Source organism: Heterodontus francisci, chromosome 25 (genome assembly GCF_036365525.1).
Source record: "Heterodontus francisci isolate sHetFra1 chromosome 25, sHetFra1.hap1, whole genome shotgun sequence".
Taxonomy (NCBI): Eukaryota; Metazoa; Chordata; class Chondrichthyes; order Heterodontiformes; family Heterodontidae; genus Heterodontus; species Heterodontus francisci.
In genome coordinates, this window is record NC_090395.1 from 75123386 (window position 1) to 75149819 (window position 26434).

Genomic DNA, 26434 nt, shown 5'->3' on the forward strand with positions numbered 1-26434 from the left:
TGGTGACCAGAACCGGATGCAATTCTCCAGTTGTGGCCTAACCAGAGCTTTATAAAGGTTCAGCATAACTTTCCTGTTTTTGTACTCAATGCCTCTTTTTATGAAGCCCAAGATCCCATATGCTTTGCTAACCATTCTCTCAATATGTCCTGCCACCTTCAAAGGTCAATATACATACACCCCCAGGTCCCTCTGTTCCTGCACACACTTTAGAACTGTGTCATTAATTCTATATTGCCTCACCCTACCCTGCTGCCAAAATGCATCATCTCACACTTCTCTGTATTAAATTCCATCTGCCACTTGTCTGCCCATTCTGATAGCCGATCTATGCCCTGTTGCAAGCATTTCATATCATCCTCATACTGGTGGGGACAGGTCTGTCACTGTATAACACTGGGGTACAGTACTGGTGGGGACAGGTCTGTCACTGTATAACACTGGGGTACAGTACTGGTGGTACAGGTCTGTCATTGTATAACACTGGGGTACAGTACTGGTGGGGACGGGTCTGTCACTGTATAACACTGGGGTACAGTACTGGTGGGGACAGGCCTGTCACTGTATAACACTGGGGTACAGTACTGGTGGGGACAGGTCTGTCACTGTATAACACTGGGGTACAGTACTGGTGGGGACAGGTCTGTCACTGTATAACACCGGGGTACAGTACTGGTGGGGACAGGTCTGTCATTGTATAACACTGGGATACAGTACTGGTGGGGACAGGTCTGTCACTGTATAACACTGGGGCACAGTACTGGTGGGGACGGGTCTGTCAGTGTATAACACTGGGGTACAGTACTGGTGGGTACAGGTCTGTCACTGTATAACACTGGGGTACAGTACTGGTGGGGACAGGTCTGTCACTGTATAACACTGGGGTACAGTACTGGTGGGGACAGGTCTGTCACTGTATAACACTGGGGTACAGTACTGGTGGTACAGGTCTGTCATTGTATAACACTGGGGTACAGTACTGGTGGGGACAGGTCTGTCACTGTATAACACTGGGGCACAGTACTGGTGGGGACGGGTCTGTCAGTGTATAACACTGGGGTACAGTACTGGTGGGTACAGGTCTGTCACTGTATAACACTGGGGTACAGTACTGGTGGGTACGGGTCTGTCACTGTATAACACTGGGGTACAGTACTGGTGGGGACAGGTCTGTCACTGTATAACACTGGGGTACAGTACTGGTGAGTACAGATCTCTCACTGGATAACACTGGGGTACAGTACTGGTGGGTACAGGTCTCACTGTATAACACTGGGGGTACAGTACTGGTGGGGACAGGTCTGTCCCTGTATAACACTGGGGTACAGTATTGGTGGGGACAGGTCTCACTGTATAACACTGGGGTACAGTACTGGGGGGGACAGGTCTGTCACTGTATAACACTGGGGTACAGTACTGGTGGGGACAGGTCTGTCACTGTATAACACTGGGGTACAGTACTGGTGGGGACAGGTCTGTCACTGTATAACACTGGGGTACAGTACTGGTGGGTACAGATCTCTCACTGTATAACACTGGGGTACAGTACTGGTGGGTACAGGTCTGTCACTGTATAACACCGGGGTACAGTACTGGTAGGTACAGGTCTCTCACTGTATAACACTGGGGTACAGTACTGGTGGGTACAGATCTGTCACTGTCTCACACTGGGGTACAATACTGGTGGGGACAGGTCTGTCACTGTATAACACTGAGGTACAGTACGGGTGGGGACAGGTCTTTCACTGTCTAACACTGGGGTACAGTACTGGTGGGTACAGGTCTGTCACTGTATAACACTGGGGTACAGTACTGGTGGTACAGGTCTGTCACTGTATAACACTGGGGTACAGTACTGGTGGGGACAGGTCTTTCACTGTATAACACTGGGGTACAGTATTGGTGGGGACAGGTCTCACTGTATAACACTGGGGTACAGTACTGGGGGGGACAGGTCTGTCACTGTATAACACTGGGGTACAGTACTGGTGGGGACAGGTCTGTCACTGTATAACACTGGGGTACAGTACTGGTGGGGACAGGTCTGTCACTGTATAACACTGGGGTACAGTACTGGTGGGTACAGATCTCTCACTGTATAACACTGGGGTACAGTACTGGTGGGTACAGGTCTGTCACTGTATAACACCGGGGTACAGTACTGGTAGGTACAGGTCTCTCACTGTATAACACTGGGGTACAGTACTGGTGGGTACAGATCTGTCACTGTCTCACACTGGGGTACAATACTGGTGGGGACAGGTCTGTCACTGTATAACACTGAGGTACAGTACGGGTGGGGACAGGTCTTTCACTGTCTAACACTGGGGTACAGTACTGGTGGGTACAGGTCTGTCACTGTATAACACTGGGGTATAACACTGGGGTACAGTACTGGTGGTACAGGTCTGTCACTGTATAACACTGGGGTACAGTACTGGTGGGGACAGGTCTTTCACTGTATAACACTGGGGTACAGTACTGGTGGGGACAGGTCTGTCACTGTATAACACTGGGGTACAGTACTGGTGGGGACAGGTCTGTCACTGTATAACACCGGGGTACAGTGCTGGTGGTACAGGTCTGTCACTGTATAACACTGGGGTACAGTACTGGTGGTACAGGTCTGTCACTGTATAACACCGGGGTACAGTACTGGTGAGGACAGGTCTGTCACTGTATATCACTGGGGTACAGTGCTGGTGGTACAGGTCTGTCACTGTATAACACTGGGGCACAGTACTGGTGAGGACAGGTCTGTCACTGTATATCACTGGGGTACAGTGCTGGTGGTACAGGTCTGTCACTGTATAACACTGGGGTACAGTACTGGTGGTACAGGTCTGTCACTGTATAACACTGGGGCACAGTACTGGTGAGGACAGGTCTGTCACTGTATATCATTGGGGTACAGTGCTGGTGGTACAGGTCTGTCACTGTATAACACTGGGGTACAGTGCTGGTGGTACAGGTCTGTCACTGTATAACACTGGGGCACATACTGGTGAGGACAGGTCTGTCACTGTATATCACTGGGGTACAGTGCTGGTGGTACAGGTCTGTCACTGTATAACACTGGGGTACAGTGCTGGTGGTACAGGTCTGTCACTGTATAACACTGGGGCACAGTACTGGTGAGGACAGGTCTGTCACTGTATATCACTGGGGTACAGTGCTGGTGGTACAGGTCTGTCACTGTATAACACTGGGGTACAGTACTGGTGGGTACAGGTCTTTCACTGTCTAACACTGGGGTGCAGTACTGGTGGTCCAGGTCTGTCACTGTATAACACTGGGGTACAGTACTGGTGGGGACAGGTCTTTCCCTGTATAACACTGGGGTACAGTACTGGTGGGTACAGGTCTGTCACTGTATAACACTGGGGTACAGTACTGGTGGGTACAGGTCTGTCACTGTATAACACTGGGGTACAGTACTGGTGGTACAGGTCTGTCACTGTATAACACTGGGGTACAGTACTGGTGGGGACAGGTCTTTCCCTGTATAACACTGGGGTACAGTACTGGTGGGTACAGGTCTGTCACTGTATAACACTGGGGTACAGTACTGGTGGGTACAGGTCTGTCACTGTATAACACTGGGGCACAGTTGTGTCATGGATCGGGGTAATTTGACAATATGTATTAAGAACATCACACAATTGCATTGTCTTCTAACTGTACTGGACAAGCCTTCAGGTCTTGGAGTTTAAAGAGATTATACTAACCCCATCCCCCATGTGTGGTTGGAAGTCAAACTTTGGTGGCAAACAGAACACAGTGTGGTACAACTCCATAAGACGCTGCTTGTCATTGCTGGCATCTAGACTGTCGATAGCATTTTCGATGATCTCCAGCCCTTCGTGCTTAGACTGCTCAACGTTAATCTCGGCCGATAGAAACGTCCTCATTGCACGGTTAAGACTGGCGTGGTACCCGAGGTCACAGCACTGAAACCGAAAGCAAAGATTGGAATGTTTCCCAGATTGACATCACAGCCCCTTTGCGTATTCCCATTTTTAAACTCCAATCTTGGACACAAAACCATCATCCGACTCCGTAACAATGGTCACACATTCAGAATGTCTTCACTTCTTGTCCCCTTCCTCCTCCCCCTATTCCACTTCCGTTTACTTCCCCCTTTTCATTATCCCCTCACAGACATTTCCTTCTTCCCTCCATTATCTCCTACCTCCTAGACTAATTCCTCCCATCTCATTCTCCTCTCACATTTCATGTTCTTTCTCAAATACTTAACACTCTGCTCTGCTGATGTTCAAGACCTTATATTCAGAAGGTGGAATTCTATTAGGCTTCACTCTGTCACGAAAGGGACAGTGGCAGCATGGATACTGAAGAGAGTAGTGGTGAATGGTTGTTTTTCATTCGGACGGGAAGTTATTAAAGACTTTATAGCACAGCATTTAGAAAAATTCAAGGTAATCAGGCAGAATCAACATGGTTTTGTGAAAGGGAAATCATGATTAACCAATTTATTGGAGTTCTTTGAGGGAGTAACATGTGCTGTGGATAAAGATGAACTGGTGGATGTATTGTACTTAGATTTCCAGAAGGCATTTGATAAGGTGCCACATCAAAGGTTACTGCAGAAAATAAAAGCTCATGGTGTAGGGGGTAACATATTGGCATGGATAGAAGATTGGTTAGCTAACAGGAAACAGAGAGTAGGCATAAATGGGTCATTTTCTGGTTGGCAAGATGGAACGAGTGGTGTGCCACAGGAATCTGTGCTGGGGCCTTAACTTTTTACAATTTATATAAATGACTTAGATGAAAGGACCGAAGGTATGGTGGCTAAATTTGCTGATGACACAAAGATAGATAGGAAAGTAATAAAAACAAGAAATACTGGAAATACTCAGCAAGTCTGGCAGCATCTGTGGAGAGAGAAGCAGAGTTAACGTTTCAGACCAGTGACCTGAATAAGTGAGTTCTGAAGAAGTGTTACCGACCTGAAACGTTAACACTGTTTCTCTCTCCACAGATGCTGCCAGACCTGCTCCAGCATTTCTTGTTTTTATTTCAGATTTCCAGCATCTGCAGTATTTTGATTTTATTATATATTGGTAGGAAAGTAACTTGTGAAGAGGACATAAGGAGGCTACAAAGGGATATAGACACGTTAAGTGAGTGGGCAAAGACATGGCAAATGGAGTGTAATGTGGAAAATGTGAAATTGTCCACTTTGACAGGAAGAATAAAAAAGCATATTATCTAAATGGTGAGAGATTGCATAGCTCTGAGATGCAGAGGGATCTGGGTGTCCTAGTGCATGAATCACAAAAGGTTAGCATGCAGGTATAGCATGTCATTAGGAAAGCTAATCGAGTGTTATTGTTTATTGCGAGGGGAATTGAATGCAAAAGTAGGGAGGTTATGCTTCAGCTATACAGGACATTGGTGAGACCACATCTGGAGTACTGTGTACAGTATTGGTCTCCTTATTTAAGGAAGAATATAAATGTGTTGGAGGTAGTTCAGAGAAGGATTACTGGACTAATACCTGGAATGGGTGGGTTGTCTTATGAGGAAAGATTGGACAGGCTAGACTTGTATCCGCTGGAGTTTAGAAGAGTCAGAGGCAACTTCATTGAAACATATAAGATCCTGAGGGGTCTTGACAGGGTGGATGTAGAAAGGATGTTTCCCCTTGTGGGAGAAACTAGAACTAGGGGTCACTATTTAAAAATAAGGGGTCGCCCATTTAAGACAGAGATGAGGAGAAATTTTCTCTCAGAGGATCGTGAGTCTTTGGAACCCTCTTCCTCAAAAGGCGGTGGAAGCAGAGTCTTTGAATATCTTTAAGGCAGAGGGAGATAGATTCTTGATAAACAAGGGGGTGAAAGGTTATTGGGGGTAGGTGGAAATGTGGAGCAATCAGTTCAGCCAAGAACTTACTGAATGGCGGAGCAGGCTCGAGGGGCTGAGCGGCCTACTCCTGCTCCTGATTTGTATGTAAGTTCATATACTGTAGTGCACTCGGACCACTGCTCTTTTTGATCTATGTCAGTGACCTGGACTTTGGTACACAGGGCAGAATTTCAAAGTCTGCAGATGATACAAAACCTGGAAATGTAGTAAACAGTGCAGAGCATAGTAGCAAACTTCAGGAGGACATCGACAGACTGGTAAAGTGGGCATACACATAGCAGATTAAATTTAACACAGGGAAGTGTGATGTGATACATTTTGGTAGGAAGAACGAGGAGAAGCAATATAAACCAAATGGTACAATTTTAAAGGGAGTGCCGGAACAGACAGACTTGGGGATGTACGTACACAAATCCTTGAAAGTGGCAGGACAAGTTGAGAAAGCTAATTAAAAGCATCTGGAATTCTTGGCTTTATTAATAGAGTCATGGGGTAGAAATGCAAGAGAGTTATGTTAAGCATTTATAAAACACTGGTTTAGGTCTCAGCTAGAGTAGAGAATTGTATTCAATCCTCGGCACCACACTTTAGGAAGGATGTCAAGACCTTGGGAAGAGTGCAGAGGAGATTAACTAGGGATGAGGGACTTCAGTTATGTGGGAGAGATTGGAGAAGCTGAGGTCATTCTCCTCAGAGCAGATAAGGTTGAGAGAATATTTAATAGAGTTGTTCAAAATCATGAACGATTTTGACAGAGTAAATAAGGAGAAACTGTTTTCAGTGGTAAAAGGGTCAGTAACCTGTGGACACAGATTTAAGGCGACTGAAAAAAAGCCAGAGGTGACATGAGGGAATTTTTTTTACGCAGCGAGTTGTTGTGATCTGGAATGTTCTGCCTGAAAGGGCAGTGGAAGCAGATTCAATAGTAACTTTCAAAAGAGAATTGGATAAGTCCTCAAAGGCAAAACGTTTGCAGGGTTTTGGGGCAACAACAAAGGATTGGGACTAATTGGATAACTCTATCAAAAAAACAGCATAGGCAGGAAGGGCTGAATGGCCTTTTTCCCTGCTGTACCTCTGATTCTATGATTCCAGTGTAACCCCATCCAAGCAGTCACTATCAAACGATGAGCTGGTTAACTTGGTGCCATTGTGTACAGGAGTGGTTCAGGCAGGGACCTCAATCCCTGGATTTCCCACTCTCCTGAAATCATGAATATACAGTAATAATTTTCAAAATATGAATCAATTCAACGTCCGAGTCTTTCAGGACACAGGAACACAAGGCAGCCAAATCAGTTAGATCATGGCTGATCTGTATCTTAACTTCATCTACCCACCTCGGTTCCATAACCTTTAATCCCCTTACCCAACATAAATCTATCAATCTCAGTTTTGAAATTATCAATTGACCCACAGCCTCAACAGCTTTTTGAGGGAAGAGAGTTTCAGATTTCCACTCCCCTTTGTGTGAAGATGTGTTTCCTGACATCACTCCTGAATGGCCTGGCTTGAATTTTAAGGTTCTGCCCCCCCCTGTTCTGGGCTCCCCCCACCAGAGGAAATAGTTTCTCTCTATCTACCTCATCAAATCCTTGAATCATCTTCAACACCTCAATTACATCATCCCTTAATCTAAATTCGAGGGAACAGAAGCCTGGTCTATGCAACCTGCCCTCATAATTTAATCTGTTTAGCCCTTCGATGAAGTTGAAGCAGAGGAGACAGGCTGGCTAGGACAGATAATGTGCTCACATCGAGGAGGTCCGACAGATCATGGATGTAGTACTTGAAGACTGAGCTGTTGATGGCCTCCAACGCCAGAATATACTCATTTCGCGCCTTGACCGCCTTGAGTTTGTTCTCCATGTATTTCGCCTGACGCTGGGAAGAAAACAGCAATAATAGTTCAAGTTTCTCCTGCACACATGCATGAGGGCCTAAAAACATTTTTTAAATTGAAAAACCTAAATCTTCGGACAAAAGATCAGGGAACGGCAAGCTGGGATTTCAAAGCCGAGGATATTAAAGCTTTAAACAAAACGAGGCAGACAGATTCAAAGGATGTGCGTCACTGTGTAGTCAGTGACTAAAAACTCCAAGTTGGTGTACAGTTCTGGTAATTACAGGTCTGTCACTGTGGAATGGAGCCATACAGATAAGGAAGGTCTCTGACCTGGCCTGCATCCACTGATCTCAGCCATGCTGATGGATAGAGGAGTACAACTGGCTTTGCTTACAGAAATCAACCAATGTTCCAACACTTGATGTCTCTCCAGTCACCCTAGTGAAAGTGGTGAGGAGAGACCAGCTTCGCTTGTCTGGCCTGGACAGTCAGTTAACCCTTATTGTCTGAGCACACACACATGTAACAGCCACTTGGACATAGCACTGCAGGAAGAGGAAAAGGTGGGGTGGGGTTGGAGAGACGAGGAGGTGGATTTCAAAACGGCAAACCTTCTCTTTCATTTTCTCGATCTTTCGGACTGAGCTGCGTCTCTGGTGCTTCTCCTCAAATCGAACATTTGCTGCTGGGTCTGGGGACCGTCCGACCAGCCGATCCTCCTGTTTCACAGAGCGACTGATTTGTTTCTCCTCCTGTTTCTCTGCCTCCTTCAGCTTGCCTTCTGCACTAATGCTATCGGCATTGTACATGTGATAGGTCTTCATAACCTGCAATACAGGGACACTGAGTCACAACCCACATTTCCGTTAATGTTGAAATTTGCCTTCAACAAATGTTACTATTTAGCAATGGAACGCTCTGCAATTATCTTCAAACACTCCCAGGACAGGTACAGCATGGGGTTAGATACAGAGTAAAGCTCCCTATACACTGTCCCATCAGACACTCCCAGAACCAGTACAACATGGGTTAGATACAGAGTAAAGCTCCCTATACACTGTCCCCATCAAACACTCCCAGGACAGGTACAGCACGGGGTTAGATACAGAGTAAAGCTCCCTCTACACTGTCCCCATCAAACACTCCCAGGACAGGTACAGCACGGGGTTAGATACAGAGTAAAGCTCCCTCTACACTGTCCCCATCAAACACTCCCAGAACCAGTACAGCACGGGGTTAGATACAGAGTAAAGCTCCCTCTACACTGTCCCCATCAAACACTCCCAGAACCAGTACAGCACGGGGTTAGATACAGAGTAAAGCTCCCTCTACACTGTCCCCATCAAACACTCCCAGAACCAGTACAGCACGGGGTTAGATACAGAGTAAAGCTCCCTATACACTGTCCCCATCAAACACTCCCAGGACAGGTACAGCATGGGGTTAGATACAGAGTAAAGCTCCCTATACACTGTCCCACCAGACACTCCCAGAACCAGTACAACATGGGTTAGATACAGAGTAAAGCTCCCTATACACTGTCCCCATCAAACACTCCCAGGACAGGTACAACATGGGTTAGATATAGAATAAAGTTCCCTCTGAGTGAAAATGCCAGAATATTTCAAAGTGGGGGCTATTTTCTGCTGCCGATTTGGTTAGAAACTGGTATCATATCATATGAGACCCTGACAGCGGGCAGAGACTTGGAAGACTTTAAACCCTAGCACTATTGGCTGGATTCGGTCCCGGTTCACAGAGGTGAGAAGACATTCGGCTAATGGACTCTTTTAGGCTGGTGTTCTCTGAATCAATGTGGCAAGAGGTGCACCTGCTGCAAAAGAAAATACAGTATGGGCAGATTGCTAATGAAGCTGGAGAGGAAAAAAACCTCATTTGGTACCAGGATCGTTCAGTACAGCCAGTTAAGTCAGGACTCGACAGATAAATGATTTACACAATTGGATCACAGCATATTAATGAAATGGGTGGGGGGGGGGGTGTAAATGGACATAGGATCAGAAGGAGGCCATTCATCCCCTCAAGCCTGTCCCACCACTCAATGTGTACCTCAACTCTATTTACCCTTAGCCTTAGTTCCATATCCCTTCAATGTCTTACCCCAAGATCCATCAATCTCAGTTTTGAAATTTCTAATTGACCCCCAGCATCCAGAGTTTTTGAGTGAAAGAGAGTTCCAGAATTCCACAACCCTTTTTGTTCAGAAGTGTTTTTTGAAATCACTCCTGAATTGCCTAGCTCTAATTTTAAGGTTATACTGTTCTGCACTCTCTCCTCCAGAGGAAATAGTTTCCCTCTATCCATCCTATCAAATCCTTTAATCATCTTAAACTCCTCAAAGTGAATTCTTCCATGTGCTTACCAAGTGTGCATAATATTGACAGAGTTTGCTAAAGGAACCTGTCTATAAAGAACATCTACACACTGAGGCATTTATTTGACTGCAACTTAAAAATCTATTAGCGATAGATACCAGCATTGCAAAATGTTACTGTTGATACAAGTGTTGACGATTATGGGGCTATTTTCATGTATGTTTTTGGCATGATTCCAGGGACACTTTCTTCCACAAACGAACGCCTGGCGCCATGGGAATGTCTCTATATTACGTGATGAACAATCTTGGATTGTAACAGTACCAGATCCACACCACTGATTTCCTACAAGGTTGGGGCAGGCCTCAGCCCTGTAGCTGGGGAGCAGGCTTTGACCCTGTGGGCAAGAGCAAGCCAGATTCCATGACCCCTTCCATCCTGGGGACACATACAGATGCTTCCCTGTGCCAGTCACACTACAACTCTGGTTGAGGTCTGGCAGCAGCTCTTGTTCAGGATGGCACATGGAGAGTAGACCTTGGAGCACAAAATAATACCCAAGTTTTAAAAAAAACAAAACTTCTAAATGTATTCTCTGTTTGGAGATGAGGACAACAGGCAAGATATCAATTTTTACTGCCAAATATCAATTTTTACTCCCCATTAGAGGTATCTCTACTGTTGGGTGATTAGATCTCCACCCAACACCTCCCACTCGCCAAATAACATGGTCAAATGATGCAGTCTACAAGCCAAGCAGGCAGGACAGTCAGTCTGAGGAACATCTGAAGGACACAGGGACAGGAGTAAGAACAGAAAGTGCTGGAAATGCTCAGCTGGTCTAGCAGCATCGGTGGAGAGAGAAACAGAGTTAATGTTTCAGGTCTGTGACCTTTCATCAGACTGGCAAAGGTGAGAAAAGAAATAGGCTTTGAGCAAGTAAAGTGGGGAAGGGGGTGGAAGAAGAACAAAAGGGAAGGTGTGTGCTAGAGCTGAGGGCAGGGAAGATTAAATGACAAAGATGTCATGGAACAAAGGAAAAGGGAGGGCTAATAGTTACATTAGTCCAGAGTGAGTGTTAATAGCAGAATAAGGAACAGCTCTGTCCAAAGCAAAAACCTGAAAAACAAGTTTAAGACAGGCACATGGTTAAAAAATGAAATTAAAAAAACAAATAAAATAATAGGCAGTCATGCTCTGAAATTGTTGAGCTCAATGTTAAGTCTAGATGGCTATAGAGTGTCTAATCGGAAGATGAGGTGCTGTTCCTCGACTTACACTGGAACACTGCAGCAGGCCAAGCACAGAAATGTGGGCAAGAGAGCAGGATGGCGAATTAAAATGGCAAGCAACCGGAAGCTCAGGGTCCTGCTTGCGGACTGAGAGGAGGTGCTCTGCAAAGCGGTCACCCAATCTGCGTTTGGTCTCCCCAATGTAGAGGCGACCGCATTGTGAGCAGTCGATACAATATACTAAACTGTGCTGTGCATCAAATTCCATTAAGCTTTCCTGTCTAAACTATCTCGAGTGAGCTGGTTGACCTGTTTCAACATGTCATTAAAAGCCATTTCACATAAGTGGGCTAATGATTGCATTACAATAGGCACAGTGAGGAATTCAACCCTAGCTCTGCACTAAATATATCACAACTGAGGGAATTAAACTCCCAGATGTGGAGCAGTTTTAGGGATATTGAGCTGGAGTCTCAGAGTCCTGGTGAAAAAGGTCATGGAAATTGTTTAATTTTTGGAGAAATTGCATTGGGACAAACTTTAAATTAAATCTCCATGGAGAGAAAGCAGAACAATGTAAGAGATTGTATAACTGTGTCTTAGTGGAATACCTCTTTAATTAGATGGAAGAATTGTAATAGTGCAGAAAACTAGAGCAGGTTCGTTTTCATTTTCAAGAGACCACTAACTAGATAATACTATTAATAATATGTAATAACTGACTGAAAAGGAAAGTAAACGAGTTATCAGTCACTAAATAAGCAGTTAATGACCGTTTTCTCCATCTGTGTCTGGCACGCACTGACCCCCTTGCTGCAGTTCAGCTCCACAGACCTCCAAACGCCTTCTGATCACTCATCCAGGAGGAATTCCCCATGTATGCAGCTGGTCAGCACAGGACTATTTGACTGCAAGGTCAACACAGCCAAGCCCGACCTTCCTTAGCTAAAGACCATGAACACGCAATTTCCAGCATGGGGTCACTAGACAGCAAACAGGAGAGGGAAAATGGACCACAGCTTTTTCTCCACAAATCAGGAGCACTGAGTCCTGAAGTCCCATCTGGTTAAGTCAGCACAGTCTGGAAATCAAACCCAAGATTCTCCTGGTCTACATGGCGACACAGTGGTGCAGTGGTTAGCACTGCAGCCTCACAGCTCCAGCGACCCGGGTTCGGTTCTGGGTACTGCCTGTGCGGAGTTTGCAAGTTCTCCCTGTGACCGCGTGGGTTTCCGCCGGGTGCTCCGGTTTCCTCCCACAGCCAAAGACTTGCAGGTTGGTAGGTAAATTGGCCATTATAAATTGCCCCTAGTATAGGTAGGTGGTAGGAGAGGGTGGGGATGTGGTAGGGAATATGGGATTAATGTAGGATTAGTATAAATGGGTGGTTGTTGGTTGGCACAACATCAGTGGGCCGAAGGGCCTGTTTCAGTGCTGTATCTCTCTATGACTCTCTATAACATGCCTCAGTGACAGACGAGCAGTGCATTTACCCATAAACTATCTGAAGAGTTAAGTCTCCTACTCTGAATCACCCTTTACCAGAAGTTCAAAACCATAAAATTCCTTACTCCCCTCATAAAATCTACAGGTAAGATCCAAGCTTGGCCTCACCTAACCACCAATTGCTGATTCACCTCACCGACCGGCATATAATGGCAGCTCAACATTCCTGGTTACAGGATTTTCAGACACGATACAGAGGGGGATAAGAAAGGAGGGGGAGTGGCAATTTTGGTCAAAGAAACAATTACAGCTGTGAGGAGGGATGATATGTTGGAAGGATCATCAAATGAGGCCATATGGATTGAGCTTAGGAACAAAAAAGAGGCAATCACACTGCTGGGAGTGCTATAGACCCCCAAACAGTCAGAGGGAAACAGAAGAGCAGATATGTAGGCAAATCTCGGAGAAGTGCAAGAACAATAGGGCAGTAATAATAGGGGATCTTAATCACCCCAATACTAACTGGAATAGTTTTAGTGTGAAAGGAATTGAGGGAGCAGCATTTTTGAGATACATTCAGAACTTTTTTGCCCAGTATGTAGCAAGTCCAACAAGAGAGGGTGCAGTTTTAGACTTAGTTTTAGGAAATGAAGATGGGCAGGTGGAAGGAGTGGCAGTGGGACAGCATTTTGGTGACAGCGATCATAATTCAGTCAGTTTTAAGATAATTATGGAAAAGGACAGGGATAGAACAAGAGATAGAGTTCTCAATTGGGGCAAGGCTACTTTTACTGAACTGAGAAGTGATTTAGCGAAAGTGGACTGGAATTAGCTACTTGAAGGTAAATTAGTGTCAGAACAGTGGGAGGCAAAGGGGAGATTCAAGGGGTTCAGAGTAAAGATGTTCCCATAAAGAGAAAGGGTGGGACGGCCAAATCTAGAGCCCCCTGGTCGTCAAGGCGCTTACAGGGTAAGATAAGGCAGAAAAGGAAAGCTTATGTCCAACACCGAGAACTCAATACTACAGAAAACCGACAGGAGTATAGAAAATGGAGGGGTGAAATCACAAAGGAAATTAAGAAAGCTAAGAGAGAGCATGAAAGAATATCCGCAAGCAAAGTAAAGGTGAACCCAAAGATGTTTTATCAATACATTAAGAGTAAGAGGATAACGAAGGAAAGAGAAGGGCCCATAAAAGACCAAAACGGGTAACCTATCTGTAGGGGCAGAAGATGCTGATATGGTTCTCAAAGAATACTTTGCATCTGTTTTTAAAAAGAGGGGGACGATGCAGATATTTTAGTTAAGGAGGAGTGTGAAGTATTGGAAGTGATAAACAAGACAAACCCTTCGTCCCAGTCTGAACTGCCTCCAATGCAAGGATATTCCTCCTTAAGTAAGGAGGCCAAAACTGTACGCAGTACTCCAGGTGCGGTCTCATCAATGCCCTACAGCTATAGCAAGACTTCCCTACTTTTATACTCCACCCCCCCCCCCCCCCATCCAAAAATGCCAACATTCCATTTGTCTTCCTCATTACTTGCTCTAACTGCATGCTAACTTTTTGTGATTCATGTATAAGGACACCCAAATCCCTCTTTTTTTTAAATTTCCAAAATATACTTTATTCATAAAAATCTGTAAAAATTACATTCCCAAACAGTTTCAAACAGCACCAAGTCAAAAAATACAAACAGTGCAAAGGAGGTCCGTTTCCTTCTGTACAATCATGAGTTGCCTTCCATTTCATTTGTCATGCCATTAATATTTTTACATTTTACAGCAAATGAAAATTTTTCCGATACAGTTCGAGGGGTTTCCCATGGATCCAGCCCCTCAGTTCAGCTTGGTGGGGGGACCTTACACTGTGGTCTTTCCCCATTGAGCCTTTGCTGCGGCTGCCCCAAGCTTTAGTGCGTCCCTCAGCACGTAGTCCTGGACCTTGGAATGTGCCAGACTGCAACTATCGGTCGTGCACAACTCTTTGCGCTGGAAGACCAGCAGGTTTCGGGCAGACCAAAGAGCGTCTTTCACCGAATTGACAGTCCTCCAGCAGCAGTTGATGTTTGTCTCGGTGTGCGTCCCTGGGAACAGCCCGTAGAGCACAGACTCCTGTGTTAGAGAGCTGCTTGGGATGAACCTCAACAAAAACCACTGCATCTCTTTCCACACCTGCTTTGCGAAGACACATTCCAGGAGGAGGTGGGCAACCGTCTATTCCCCACCACAGCCACCGCGGGGGCATTGTGCGGAGGGGGCGAGACTTCGGGCGTGCATGAAGGATCTGACGGGGAGGGCCCTTCTCACCACCAGCCAAGCTACGTCTTGGTGCTTGTTTGAAAGTTCTGGTGATGAGGCATTCCGCCAAATGACTTTTACGGTCTGCTCGGGGAACCATCCAACAGGATCCACCGTCTCCTTTTCCCGTAGGGCCTTGAGGACATTCCGTGCAGACCACTGCCTGATGGACCGGTGGTCAAAGGTGTTTTCCCGCAGAAACTGCTCCACGAAGGATAGGTGGTACAGCACGGCTCAACTGCATGGAGCGTTCCGCGGCAATGTGGCCAAGCCCATCCTTCGCAACACCGGGGACAGATAGAACCTCAGCACGTAGTGACACTTGGTGTTTTGCGTACCGGAGGTCTACACACAGCTTGATGCAGCCGCACACGAAGGTGGTCATCAGGATGAGGGCCACGTTGAGTACATTTTTCCCGCCCTTACCCAGAGATTTGAACATCGTGTCCCTCCGGAGCCAGTCCATTTTAGATCCCCAGATGAAGCGGAAAATGGCTCGGGTGACCGCCACAGCGCAGAAGTGGGGTATGGGCCAGACCTACGCCACATACAGGAACAACGTGAGCGCCTCGCACCTGATGAGCAGGTTCTTACCCACAATGGAGAGAGATCGCTGCCCCCACATGCTCAACTTTTGTTGTACCTTGGCTACTCACTCCTCCCAGGTTTTGGTGCACGCCCCGGCCCTACCGAACCATATCCCCAGCACCTTCAGGTAATCTGACCTGACGGTGAAGGGGACAAAGGATCGGTCAGCCCAGTTCCCAAAGAACATGGCCTCGCTCTTGCTGTGGTTAACTTTGGCTCCCGAGGCCAGTTCGAACTGGTCGCAGATGCTCATCAGTCTGCGTACGGACAGCGGATCCGAGCAGAAGACGGCGACGTCATCCATGTACAGGGAGGTTTTAACCTGAGTGCCTCCGCTGCCTGGGATTGTCACCCCTCTTATGCTCGCATCCTTCCTAATAGACTCAGCAAAGGGTTCGATACAGCAAACAAACAAGACCGGGGAGAGAGGACAGCCCTGTCTGACTCCAGATTTGATCGGGAAACTTTCTGATTCCCACCCGTTGATTGAGACTGCGCTACTGATGTTTGTGTAGAGCAGTTGGATCCAGTTGCATATTCCCTCCCCAAACCCCATTTTGGAAAGCACGTCCATCATGTAGGTGTGCGATATCCTGTCAAAAGCCTTCTCCTGGTCCAGGCTGATGAGGCAGGTGTCCACCCTCCTGTCCCGTATGTAGGCGATCGTGTCCCTGAGTAGCGCAAGACTATCAGAGATCTTCCTGCCGGGTACCGTGCAGGTCTGATCGGGGTGGATCACCAACTCCAGAGCAGACTTGACTCGATTGGCGATGACTTGGGACAGAATCTTGTAGTCAACATTAAGCAGTGAGATGGGCCGCCAATTTCTGATTTCTGCCCTCTCCCCCTTCTGCTTGTAAATGAGGGTGATGGTGCCTTTCCTCATGGATTCTGACATGCTGCCGGCCAGGAGCATACTCTCGTATACTTCCAGCAGGTCCGGGCTGACCCAGTCCCACAGGGCCGAGTACAACTCGACCGGTAAACCGTCGCTTCCGGGGGTTTTACTCGTCTCGAAGGACTCGACGGCCTTTGTCAGCTCGTCCAGAGTTAGTGGCTTGTCCAGTCTCTCCCTCCTGCTGTCATCTAAGACCTCTGTGATGGATGACAGGAAGGACTGGGAGGCTCTGCTGTCTGTGGGCTTCGCATCCCTCTGTACCGCAGCAATCTCTCTCCATTTCAATAGTATTCTGCTCTTCTGTTCTTCCTGCCAAAGTGGATAACCTCACATTTTCCCACATTATACTCCATCTGCCAAATTTTTGCCCACTCACTTAACCTATCAGTATCTCTTTGCAGACACTGCGTCCCCTCACAAATTGCTTTCCTATCTTTGTATCATCAGCAGTGGTTACAACGCACTCGATTCCTTTGTCCAAGTCATTAATATAGATGGTAAATAGTTGAAGCCCCAGGACTGATCCCTGTGGCACTCCACCAGTTACAGTCTGCCAACCTGAAAAATCCCATTTATCCGACTCTTTATTGAAGGGTCGTAGTTCCAAGTGTAATCCGATACTCCCAGGTATATGATACTCTCTCAGTCAGCCACAGACTGTAGAGAATGTGGCATTCACATATTCAATTCTGTTTGACAGAGAGACCTCAAAAACCAGTGACTCATCAGGATTATGACTCCAACTAAATTCTATAGCCTCAAAGGGATTTCCCCCCCAATCAGTCTTCAGGCTTTCAGTGTCACGTATTGATCCTCATCACTAGAGAGCCAGCACAAACTGAATAACTTTAAAAAACCTGAACTTCCAGTAAATATCTGAATACATGCCTTAGGACACATAAAAACAAGCAGTTAGACTGAGTGTATAGTGGGAATTTGGCCTAACCATCAGCCTCAAGAAAACGAACATCATGGGACAGGACGTCAGAAATGCTTCATCGATCAATATTGGCGACCACGCTCTGGAAGTGGTTCAAGAGTTCACCTACCTGGGCTCAACTATCAACAGTAAATGTCTCTCGATGCAGAAATCAACAAGCGCATGGGAAAGGCTTCCACTGCTATGTCCAGACTGGCCAAGAGAGTGTGGGAAAATGGCACACTGACACGGAACACAAAAGTCCGAGTGTATCAAGCCTGTGTCCTCAGTACCTTGCTCTATGGCAGCGAGGCCTGGACAACGTATGTCAGCCAAGAGCGACGTCTTAATTCACTCCATCTTCGCTGGCTCCGGAGAATCCTTGGCATCAGGTGGCAGGACCGTATCTCCAACACAGAAGTCCTCGAGGCGGCCAACATCCCCAACTTATACACACTACTGAGTCAGCGGCGCTTGAGATGGCTTGGCCATGTGAGCCGCATGGAAGATGGCAGGATCCCCAAAGACACATTGTACTATGCGCTCGCCACTGGTATCAGACCCACCGGCCGTCCATGTCTCCGCTTTAAAGACGTCTGCAAATGCGACATGAAGTCCTGTGACATTGATCACAAGTCATGGGAGTCAGTTGCCAGCGTTCGCCAGAGCTGGCGGGCAGCCATAAAGGCGGGGCTAAAGTGTGGCGAGTCGAAGAGACTTAGCTGTTGGCAGGAAAAAAGACAGAAGCGCAAGGGGAGAGCCAACTGTGTAACAGCCCCGACAAACAAATTTCTCTGCAGCACCTGTGGAAGAGCCTGTCACTCTAGAATTGGCCTTTATAGCCAATCCAGGCGCTGCTTCACAAACCACTGACCACCTCCAGGCGCGTATCCATTGTCTCTCGAGATAAGGAGGCCAAAGAGTAGTGGGACGTGCTTGTCAGGTGTGTCCAACATTCCAGATCAAAGTTTTCAAGATATTAAGGGGTACAGATACGATTGGTCGAGAGAAACTATTTCTCGGACTGGGGGGTATAGTTTAAAAATTAGATCCAGGCCTTTCAGGGGTGTAATGCAGAAACACTTCTCCACACAAGGGGTGGTAGAAGTTTAGAACTCTCTTCAACAAACAGCAATTGATGCTCGATCAATTGTTAAATTTAAATCTGAGATTGATAGATTTTTCTTGTCCAAAGGTATTAAAGGATAAGGGGAAAAGGAGTTAGGTCGTAGATCAGCCATAATCTCAATGAATGGGGTAGAACAGCCTCGAAGGGCTAAATGGCCTCCTCCTGTTCCTGTGTCATTGCTGTTACTGGAAGAGGAAAAATCTGAAGTACAAAAAGTACAGCTTGTGACTGCAGGGATTTGGAAATTACTGGGAGCAGGGGTTACTGGGAGAAGTGAAGACAGGAGATTTATTTTCTAAGGGAGGGAGCGCTGAAGACAGGACCCTGACCCAGAAATCGGCAGGTCTACCACCCCAGAACTTGTGCTGTGATTGGCAGAGTTCTGTGAAAGGCTCAATCATCAAGTTCTAAGTTACAGAGTCAGGCGGACTATCCTCCTGGAGAAGGTCTTTAGCAGTTTGGGGGCACATCAGCATTGCCCGTCACCCACCCTACAGCTGAATGTACCAACCCAGTGATACCAGCATCATTAGACAAGACCTGTTACCTTCAAACACTCCAATACTTCAGGCAGCTTCAGGGCCAGAGGAATGAAAGGGGAAAACAAAGACAACACAAAGCACAACACGAGAAAAACAAAATGTTTTCAGCTGCGCCAATGCAACTTGATGTGGTCAAGGGTCCCTTTTCCTTTTTTTAAAAAGAGGATGGCAAGAATTTTCAAGTTATTTTTATTCCTAAGGGTCAACCATAAAACAATCAAATATCACAAACAAGGAAAATGGCACTCAAAGCGGCACAGTGACAGTGATCTTAGACTTGAAAAAAAGAATTATGACCTCAGCAGTTATTTGGTTCCCTCGTTTGATCATCCCTATTGGACCGAGGCCCAGGCCAGTCTAGTCACTGGTTTACACAATCACACATCTCCACTCGGAAATCTGTCTGACTTACTGCATAGCCACTACAATAGATGTGGGGCAGCAAACAGGAGCCAGTGCCAGATGTTGTTAGAAAATCCATCAAGGCTTTAAATTCTCAGAAGCCATCCCTGTTGCAAGGTGTCTAAACCTTTCTCAAGACAGACAGAGGAATGTACTTGAAGTTTTCAGAAAAAGGATGTAATGACAGAAGCATACTTACTGAATACCTGGCATTTTCCTAAAAGCCCAGGTGAAAGTGGGATCTCATTGGGTACAACTCCTTATCCCATAATTCAACACACTTCTGTCCCATCTGCCCTTCTCTTCCCACAGCCCAGGTACACTCTCCCTCATCATGGCCTCTACCAACCTGTTTAATCTCCTGATCAAAAGAGTCATAGAGAGATACAGCACTGAAACAGGCCCTTCGGCCCACCAAGTCTGTGCCAACCAACATCCACCCATTTATACTAATCCTACATTAATCCCATATTCCCTACCACATTTCCACCATTCTCCTACCACCTACCTACACTAGGGGCAATTTACAATGGCCAATTTACCTATCAACCCGCAAGTCTTTGGCTGTGGGAGGAAACCAGAGCACCCGGCGAAAACCCACACGTCACAGGTAGAAATTGCGAACTCCGCACAGGCTGTACCCAGAACCGAACCCGGGTCACTGGAGCTGTGAGGCTGCGGTGCTAACCACTGTGCTGCCCCAAGCTCTGGACAAATGATCTATAGTTTCCAAAGTTAATCAAGCAGAACTACAGAATATTCATTCATCCTCACATCTCCTTTACTTATTGACTCGTGTATTTTATGCTATCAACAGTTCTTACCAACCCAAACTAACAGTTTATGAAAAATATGATTCAGAGAGCTTTATACACGACAAGACACTATGACTCAGGGAGCTCTGGAGGTGTCAATCCAGGCAGGGGAAGGTAATTCAGTATTTGGACTTTTTCTGGTGGTGCTCTAGTGAAACCTCAGTGGTCTGAAGAATGCCAGAATCCAAATGAAGAAGCTTGTTTTGACCATCCTAAGCCTGCAAAGGGTGGACTAAAACCACAGCATTGATTGTCATTTAACACGAGAGCATACCAACACCTTGTCCCCCCAGCTACTGACAACTTATGGACATCATGGAAAAAATGCTCAGCAAACATTTTGTTTGGGAAGTCAGGAGAGGCAAGCACCATTCTCCTCACAATGCTTCAATATCCTTACAACAACTTGCCTTTCTGTAGCACTGTTCACATGCACAAAGATATCTCAGAACAAGTTACAATAATGAGAAAAGAGCTTAGTTGAATACCAAATATGGGGTTAGGGGGGAAGGGGAATGGACAGGGTAGATAGGCCAAGGGGCAGAGGGTGGGATGGGGAAAGGTGAGGGAAATGGAATGAAGGAAGGGTTGGAAAGACTGGGATGGAGAACTAAGACACAATCTGAGGGGAGGGCATTGAGGGGCAGGGAGGAGAGGCAAGGTGGAGGGAACTAGGTAAAGAATTGGAGAGGACAGCAGTGGAGAGATTGAATGAGTGGGTGCTGAAGGTTAAGTGAAGGGCGTGGGGAGCGGAGGGAAGTCTGGTGTTGTTGGGACTGAATTAGGACTGTTTCTACTGGAAGACAAGGAGATTAAGGGGTGATCAGGATAGGACAAAGAGTCGATAGAAACAGACTGCTGTAGTGACCAAGGGTCCAGATCAAGGGAACTTGACTATGTAATTAAATATTAGATTTAGGACAAACATAAAACTTTGTGGAAAGCATGGCCAGAGTTAGTGATTGTAACAGAAGCCATGTCAACATTTCAGAATAGCTTAGGCAGGTTTAGAAGGAAGGAAGATAAAAGAAGGAGACACACGGGATTAAGACAACTTCTGCAGTGGAAAATAAATACCTCCATGGACAGATTGGCTGGAATGGTTTGATTCTGTGTTGTGATCCTATGTAATACTGCCCTTCTCCCAATGGTCCGCTGTAGCGGCTTCTGTTACCAACGACCCATCACACTTGTTGTTTTCACACCAACATTACTCTGAGAGACATTGTGCAGTATTACTGCTGGATCATCTGCCTTCACGACAAGTTTGGAGTCATCTTTCCACAGCAGCCATTAATTACATGGCTGCATGAAACACCTCAAAGTCATTGCCTCAAGGGTAATGTGGACTCCTGCGTATCTCTTCATCCACCCACTCTCAGCTGCTGCAAAACACCTCATTAAAGAGTAAAGCCTCACTATTACAACCTTTTCCTTCAAACTTCAAACACATTCCTTCTGCCTTTCTATTGAAAGACTTAGACACTGCACAACGGCAATGGCTTCTGAGAATATAAAGTCTTGATGGATTCTGTGAAAACATCTGGCACTGGCTCCTGTTTGCTGCCCCACATCTGCCTCTATTGTAGCAAGATGCAGACACTAAGAATTCTTGAGGTGATCAAAGCACAAAGACTCCCCTTTCCAGCACACAATTACAAGATTATGGGTTCTCCAAATGTCTGACCCTCTTTTCCTTTCCCGTTAAGTGCTATGCCTCAGTTCTACTGGAATGAAAATTTCCCAAGGCAGGGAAGGAGAGAAGCTTCATTGTCTGTTAATGTGAAGCTTCTTCCAGATCACTGACAGGAGATGAACCATTTACAAACAGGAAAGAAAATTACAGCTCTCCATTCTGTTGCACTTGGAATAGTGAGGAACTCTCTCTTGGATCAATGGTTCAAATTCCAGCCAGAGATGAGTCACAACATAGAATCAGGGATCTGCCTTCCTGGGAACTGCAGGTCTCAGACTGCAATATATAAGGACTCCAACACATCTCCCAGTAAGGCAGATGTTAGAGTCAGTGTCATTTACGGCATCAAAGGAGGCCATTTGATCCATCAAGTCCATGCTGGCTCTCCACGGAGCTATCCAGTCAGTCCCACTCTCCCGCTTGATCCCCGTAGCCCTGCAAGTTTATTGCCTTCAAGTGCCCATCCAATTTTCTTTCAAAATCATCGATTGTCTCGGCTTCCACCACCCTCATGGGCAGCGAGTTCCAGGTCGTTACCACCTGCTCTGTAAAAAAGCTCTTCCTCACATTCCCCTCTGCATCTCTTGCCCAAAACCTTCAATTATTTTCCCCTAGTCCTTGAACCATCAGTTAATGGGAACAGCGTTTCCTTGTCTAACTTATGTAAGCCTGTCATAATCTTGTACACCTCCAACAAATCTCCCCTCAATCTCCTCTGCTCCAGGGAGAACAACCCCAGATTCTCCAATCGAACCGTGTAACTAAAATCCCCCATCCTGGAACCATTCTGTAAATCTCCTCTGCACCCTCTCAAGGACCCTCACATCCTTCCTAAAGTGTGGTGACCAGAACCGGACACAGCACTTTAGTGTGGCCTAACCAGAGCTTTATAAAGGTTCAGCATAACTTCCCTGCTTTTCTACTCAATGCCTCTATTTAGGAAGCCCAAGATCCCATATGCTTTACTAACCACTCTCTCAATACATCCTGCCACCTTCAAAGATCGATGTAGATGCACCCCCAGAACCCTCTGTTCCTGCACACTCTTTAGTACAATGCCATAATACCTCACCTTATCCCTTCCATTAAAATGCATCACCTCACACTTCTCTGTATTAAATTCCATCTGCCACTTGTCTCCCCATCCTAACTAGTAAAGGCTATGCTGCAGTGAGTAATGATATCCCATTCTCCCAACCTCGGGCTATTGAACCAATGGGAGGAGGAATACTCCCGAACCCAATTCAGCCTTCACTAAATGTCCATGTGTGTGCACTTTCCAGTAAGAGCCATGTAAAAATGAGCAGCAGCAGCAGTGAGCCTGGCTAACCATCCCGCTGAGCCCCGAGGCAATGAAGTCAATTATATCCTTAAAAGTAGAGCCAGGCCACGCAGGGTTGACGTCAGGAATCAATTCTTTGCATAAAGGGTGGTGAAAATCTGTAACTCTCTCCCCGAAAAGCTGTTGAGGCTGGGCATCAATTCAAAAGTTAAAACTGAGATAGGTAGATTTTTATTGGGTAAAAGGATATTAAAGGTTATGGAACCAAAGCAGATAAACGGAGTTAAGATACAGATCACCCACGATCGAACTGAATGGCGGAACAGGTTCGAGGGCTGAATGGCCTCCTCCTGTTCCTAAGTTGCCCTTACCACGATCCTACTTAGATTAGCAAATTTAGTACAAAGGGGATTGAACTTGGGGGCTTTGGTAGGACACTGAGTGGCAGATTTAACCATCGAGTTACTATGAGAGTATTACTGAATATGTGCAAAGAGAAAGATCACACTCACCGTGTACAACTCATTCAGAACCTTCATCAGATCTTCATGTAGCTGCCCACCAATCTCCTTACTCTGTAATCAGGAATAAAGTTGGGTTAGATTAGATTAGATTAGATTAGAGATACAGCACTGAAACAGGCCCTTCGGCCCACAGAGTCTGTGCCGACCATCAACCACCCACTTATACTAATCCTACATTCCTACCAAACATCCCCACCTGTCCCTATATTTCCCTTCCACCTACCTATACTAGTGACAATTTATAATGGCCAATTTACCTACCAACCTGCAAGTCTTTTGGCTTGTGGGAGGAAACCGGAGCACCCGGAGAAAACCCACGCAGACACAGGGAGAACTTGCAAACTCCACACAGGCAGTACCCGGAATCGAACCCGGGTCCCTGGAGCTGTGAGGCTGCAGTGCTAACCACTGCGTCACTAAAGCAAGGTACAAGCTGGTCATTCTTTGTGAATGTTAAGATAGGGTGTTGTCAGCCCCCGTCACCAGTAGCGAGCCCCCACACGAAGCCAACTCTAACACTGATGTGTTGGGTCAAATGACATCCTGCCGTGCTGAAATTTCTGTAAGTCAGCTCATGCACTGATGTTAATACACAAAAAGTAACTCAACCTGTTCAGTGTTTTAAGTTTCGACACACTGAAAACAAGTGCAAAAAAATTCCAAACTGATTTCTGGGGAACTGCACAATGCGTACTGCTCTGGAAAGTGCAAGACCCAGCTTGAATTCAGCTCAAGTGGATGGGAAAAAACTCACCTCCCTCTGCTGGTTGCAAAGTTCTTTTTAGTTTGCGAAGTCTCAGCCTCTCTAAGAGGTCACACACACAGAACAAGAATGGAATTGACAACCTCTGTGCTATAAACTAGTTATACTACACTGCCATCTCACATCAATGCTAAAATGTCAGAGCATAAATCTGGGATTGGGCCAAACTCCATGGAACCTCCTAAAATGGAGTGACTCTGGATTTACACATTAAAACAAAGAGCAAAATACTGCAGATGCTGAAAATCTGAAATAAAAACAAAAAATGCTGGAAACACTCAGCAGGTCAGGCAGCACCTGTGGAGAGAGAAACACAATTGCTTCTCAATTTGATTCATAATATATTCATAAATTCATAATTTATAATGTAAACACAGGGTACATGAGATTCTGATTTCATTCATGTGAGTGAGACAGAGATAACGAAACAGTGAGCAGGAAGCAAGAACACAAACAGAGATAGATAGAGAGAGAGAGAGAGAGAGAGAGACAGGGAACGTGAGACAAACAGGTTTAAAAATTTATCTAAAATTGGATGGTTAAGAACTAAAACGAAACTAATCTCTCCAAGATTACTTATTGTTACTTATTAGTAAAACAGAAACCTGCTGCTGAGCTCTGTTTCCTCTTGTAGAAGGATGTCACAAATTGCGGTTGAGTTAAAAAAAATTATGAAAACCTGCTTACTCTTCACACCGAATTTCCCAGGGGGATAAATTATGTACTATATTTGTATAAGTGGACTGGGAGAGAAGGATTTCAGGATGTCGGAGGATCAATTAGACACTGGTACAGTACTTTCAGCATTCCCTATCTGTACCCAGCAAGAGTAGGCTGCGCATGGGTGAGAGAGAAAATTTCACGTGGGAGGGTTAAGCCTAAGTGAGAGTGAAGGGAAATCCAAAGGGGTGTCATGCGCAGAGGCGTGGTATACACAAGACCACAGTTCTGCTCAAGCAACGCTATTTTATATGGAGCTTTTCACCCCATTTTGTACTTGAGATGAGGCATATTCATGCTGGAGAGCAGAATTGCACTATTTCAGTCTCCCTGCACCAGGTGAAGTATGGCAAAAGCACAGTTCCTCAACTTTGCCCCAAAACCAGTCATACTCTCCCCCATTCTGATGTGATCTACAGCTTCCATGTGGTCTCTTTCAGTGAAAGTGCTGACTGATAAGCAGTTCTGTTCCTAGGGACCAAGACAAAACTGCCCCAAACTCATTGCAGATAAGCTTCCAGCAAATAGCAGAGACTTTCAACCCCCATCAATTTGGGCAGGATTCAAACCAATGTCCTAGAGGTGAAAGGACAGTGTGTCAACCCATTGCGCAACACAGTCCCCAACAGTCCACTAATCTACATTCACGCAGGCCTCGATGTTTGATCAGCTCCCAAGATCAACAGGCTTTAAGTAGAGACAGTTTCCCAAGAAAAACAAGGACTACGTTTGCAGAAAACAACAGGAGTTGGGAGCTGGGAGTTCAGCCTTTTCTGATAGCATGCAGACAGCAGGAGTCAGCAAGTCCTGGTGCTCAACTTCCCTTTTTACAACTAGAAGACAGAACAACTTCTCCTTTCTCCTTGCAATGTTTTTGTGAATAATTAATGCATCCGTTTGCACAAAATTCTTGTTTCACAGGCAAATCGTTACAGCTACGAGTGGGACACAGGCAAGGGGCCTCCAGTCAAGTTAAGCAGATTCCTTTCAGCGTAATATATTGTGATGCAATTTGCTTCATCACCAATGCAGTTTATAAAGATTCTACCAAACATATAAAATCAATTGATCTGGTCATTATATATTGCTGTTTGTGGATCATGCTG

At 45.9% G+C, this 26434-nt stretch overlaps 1 protein-coding gene across 3 annotated transcripts in view; it reads right to left on the bottom strand.

Annotated features, from left to right (window-relative positions):
* The window catches only part of srgap2 (SLIT-ROBO Rho GTPase activating protein 2), a 213617-nt gene that overhangs the window by 77062 nt on the left and 110121 nt on the right, over positions 1–26434 (bottom strand). For 2 of the 3 annotated variants that reach the window (XM_068057533.1, XM_068057534.1), the window contains 4 exons: positions 23834–23896; positions 8350–8565; positions 7648–7776; positions 3729–3950 (listed from right to left, as the gene is read on the bottom strand). In XM_068057533.1, the coding sequence (XP_067913634.1) occupies positions 3729–3950; positions 7648–7776; positions 8350–8565; positions 23834–23896 (630 nt within the window). Of the gene's footprint in view, positions 1–3728; positions 3951–7647; positions 7777–8349; positions 8566–23833; positions 23897–25295; positions 25428–26434 lie in introns of those variants that run through there. The other variant, XM_068057535.1, reaches the window with a different exon arrangement.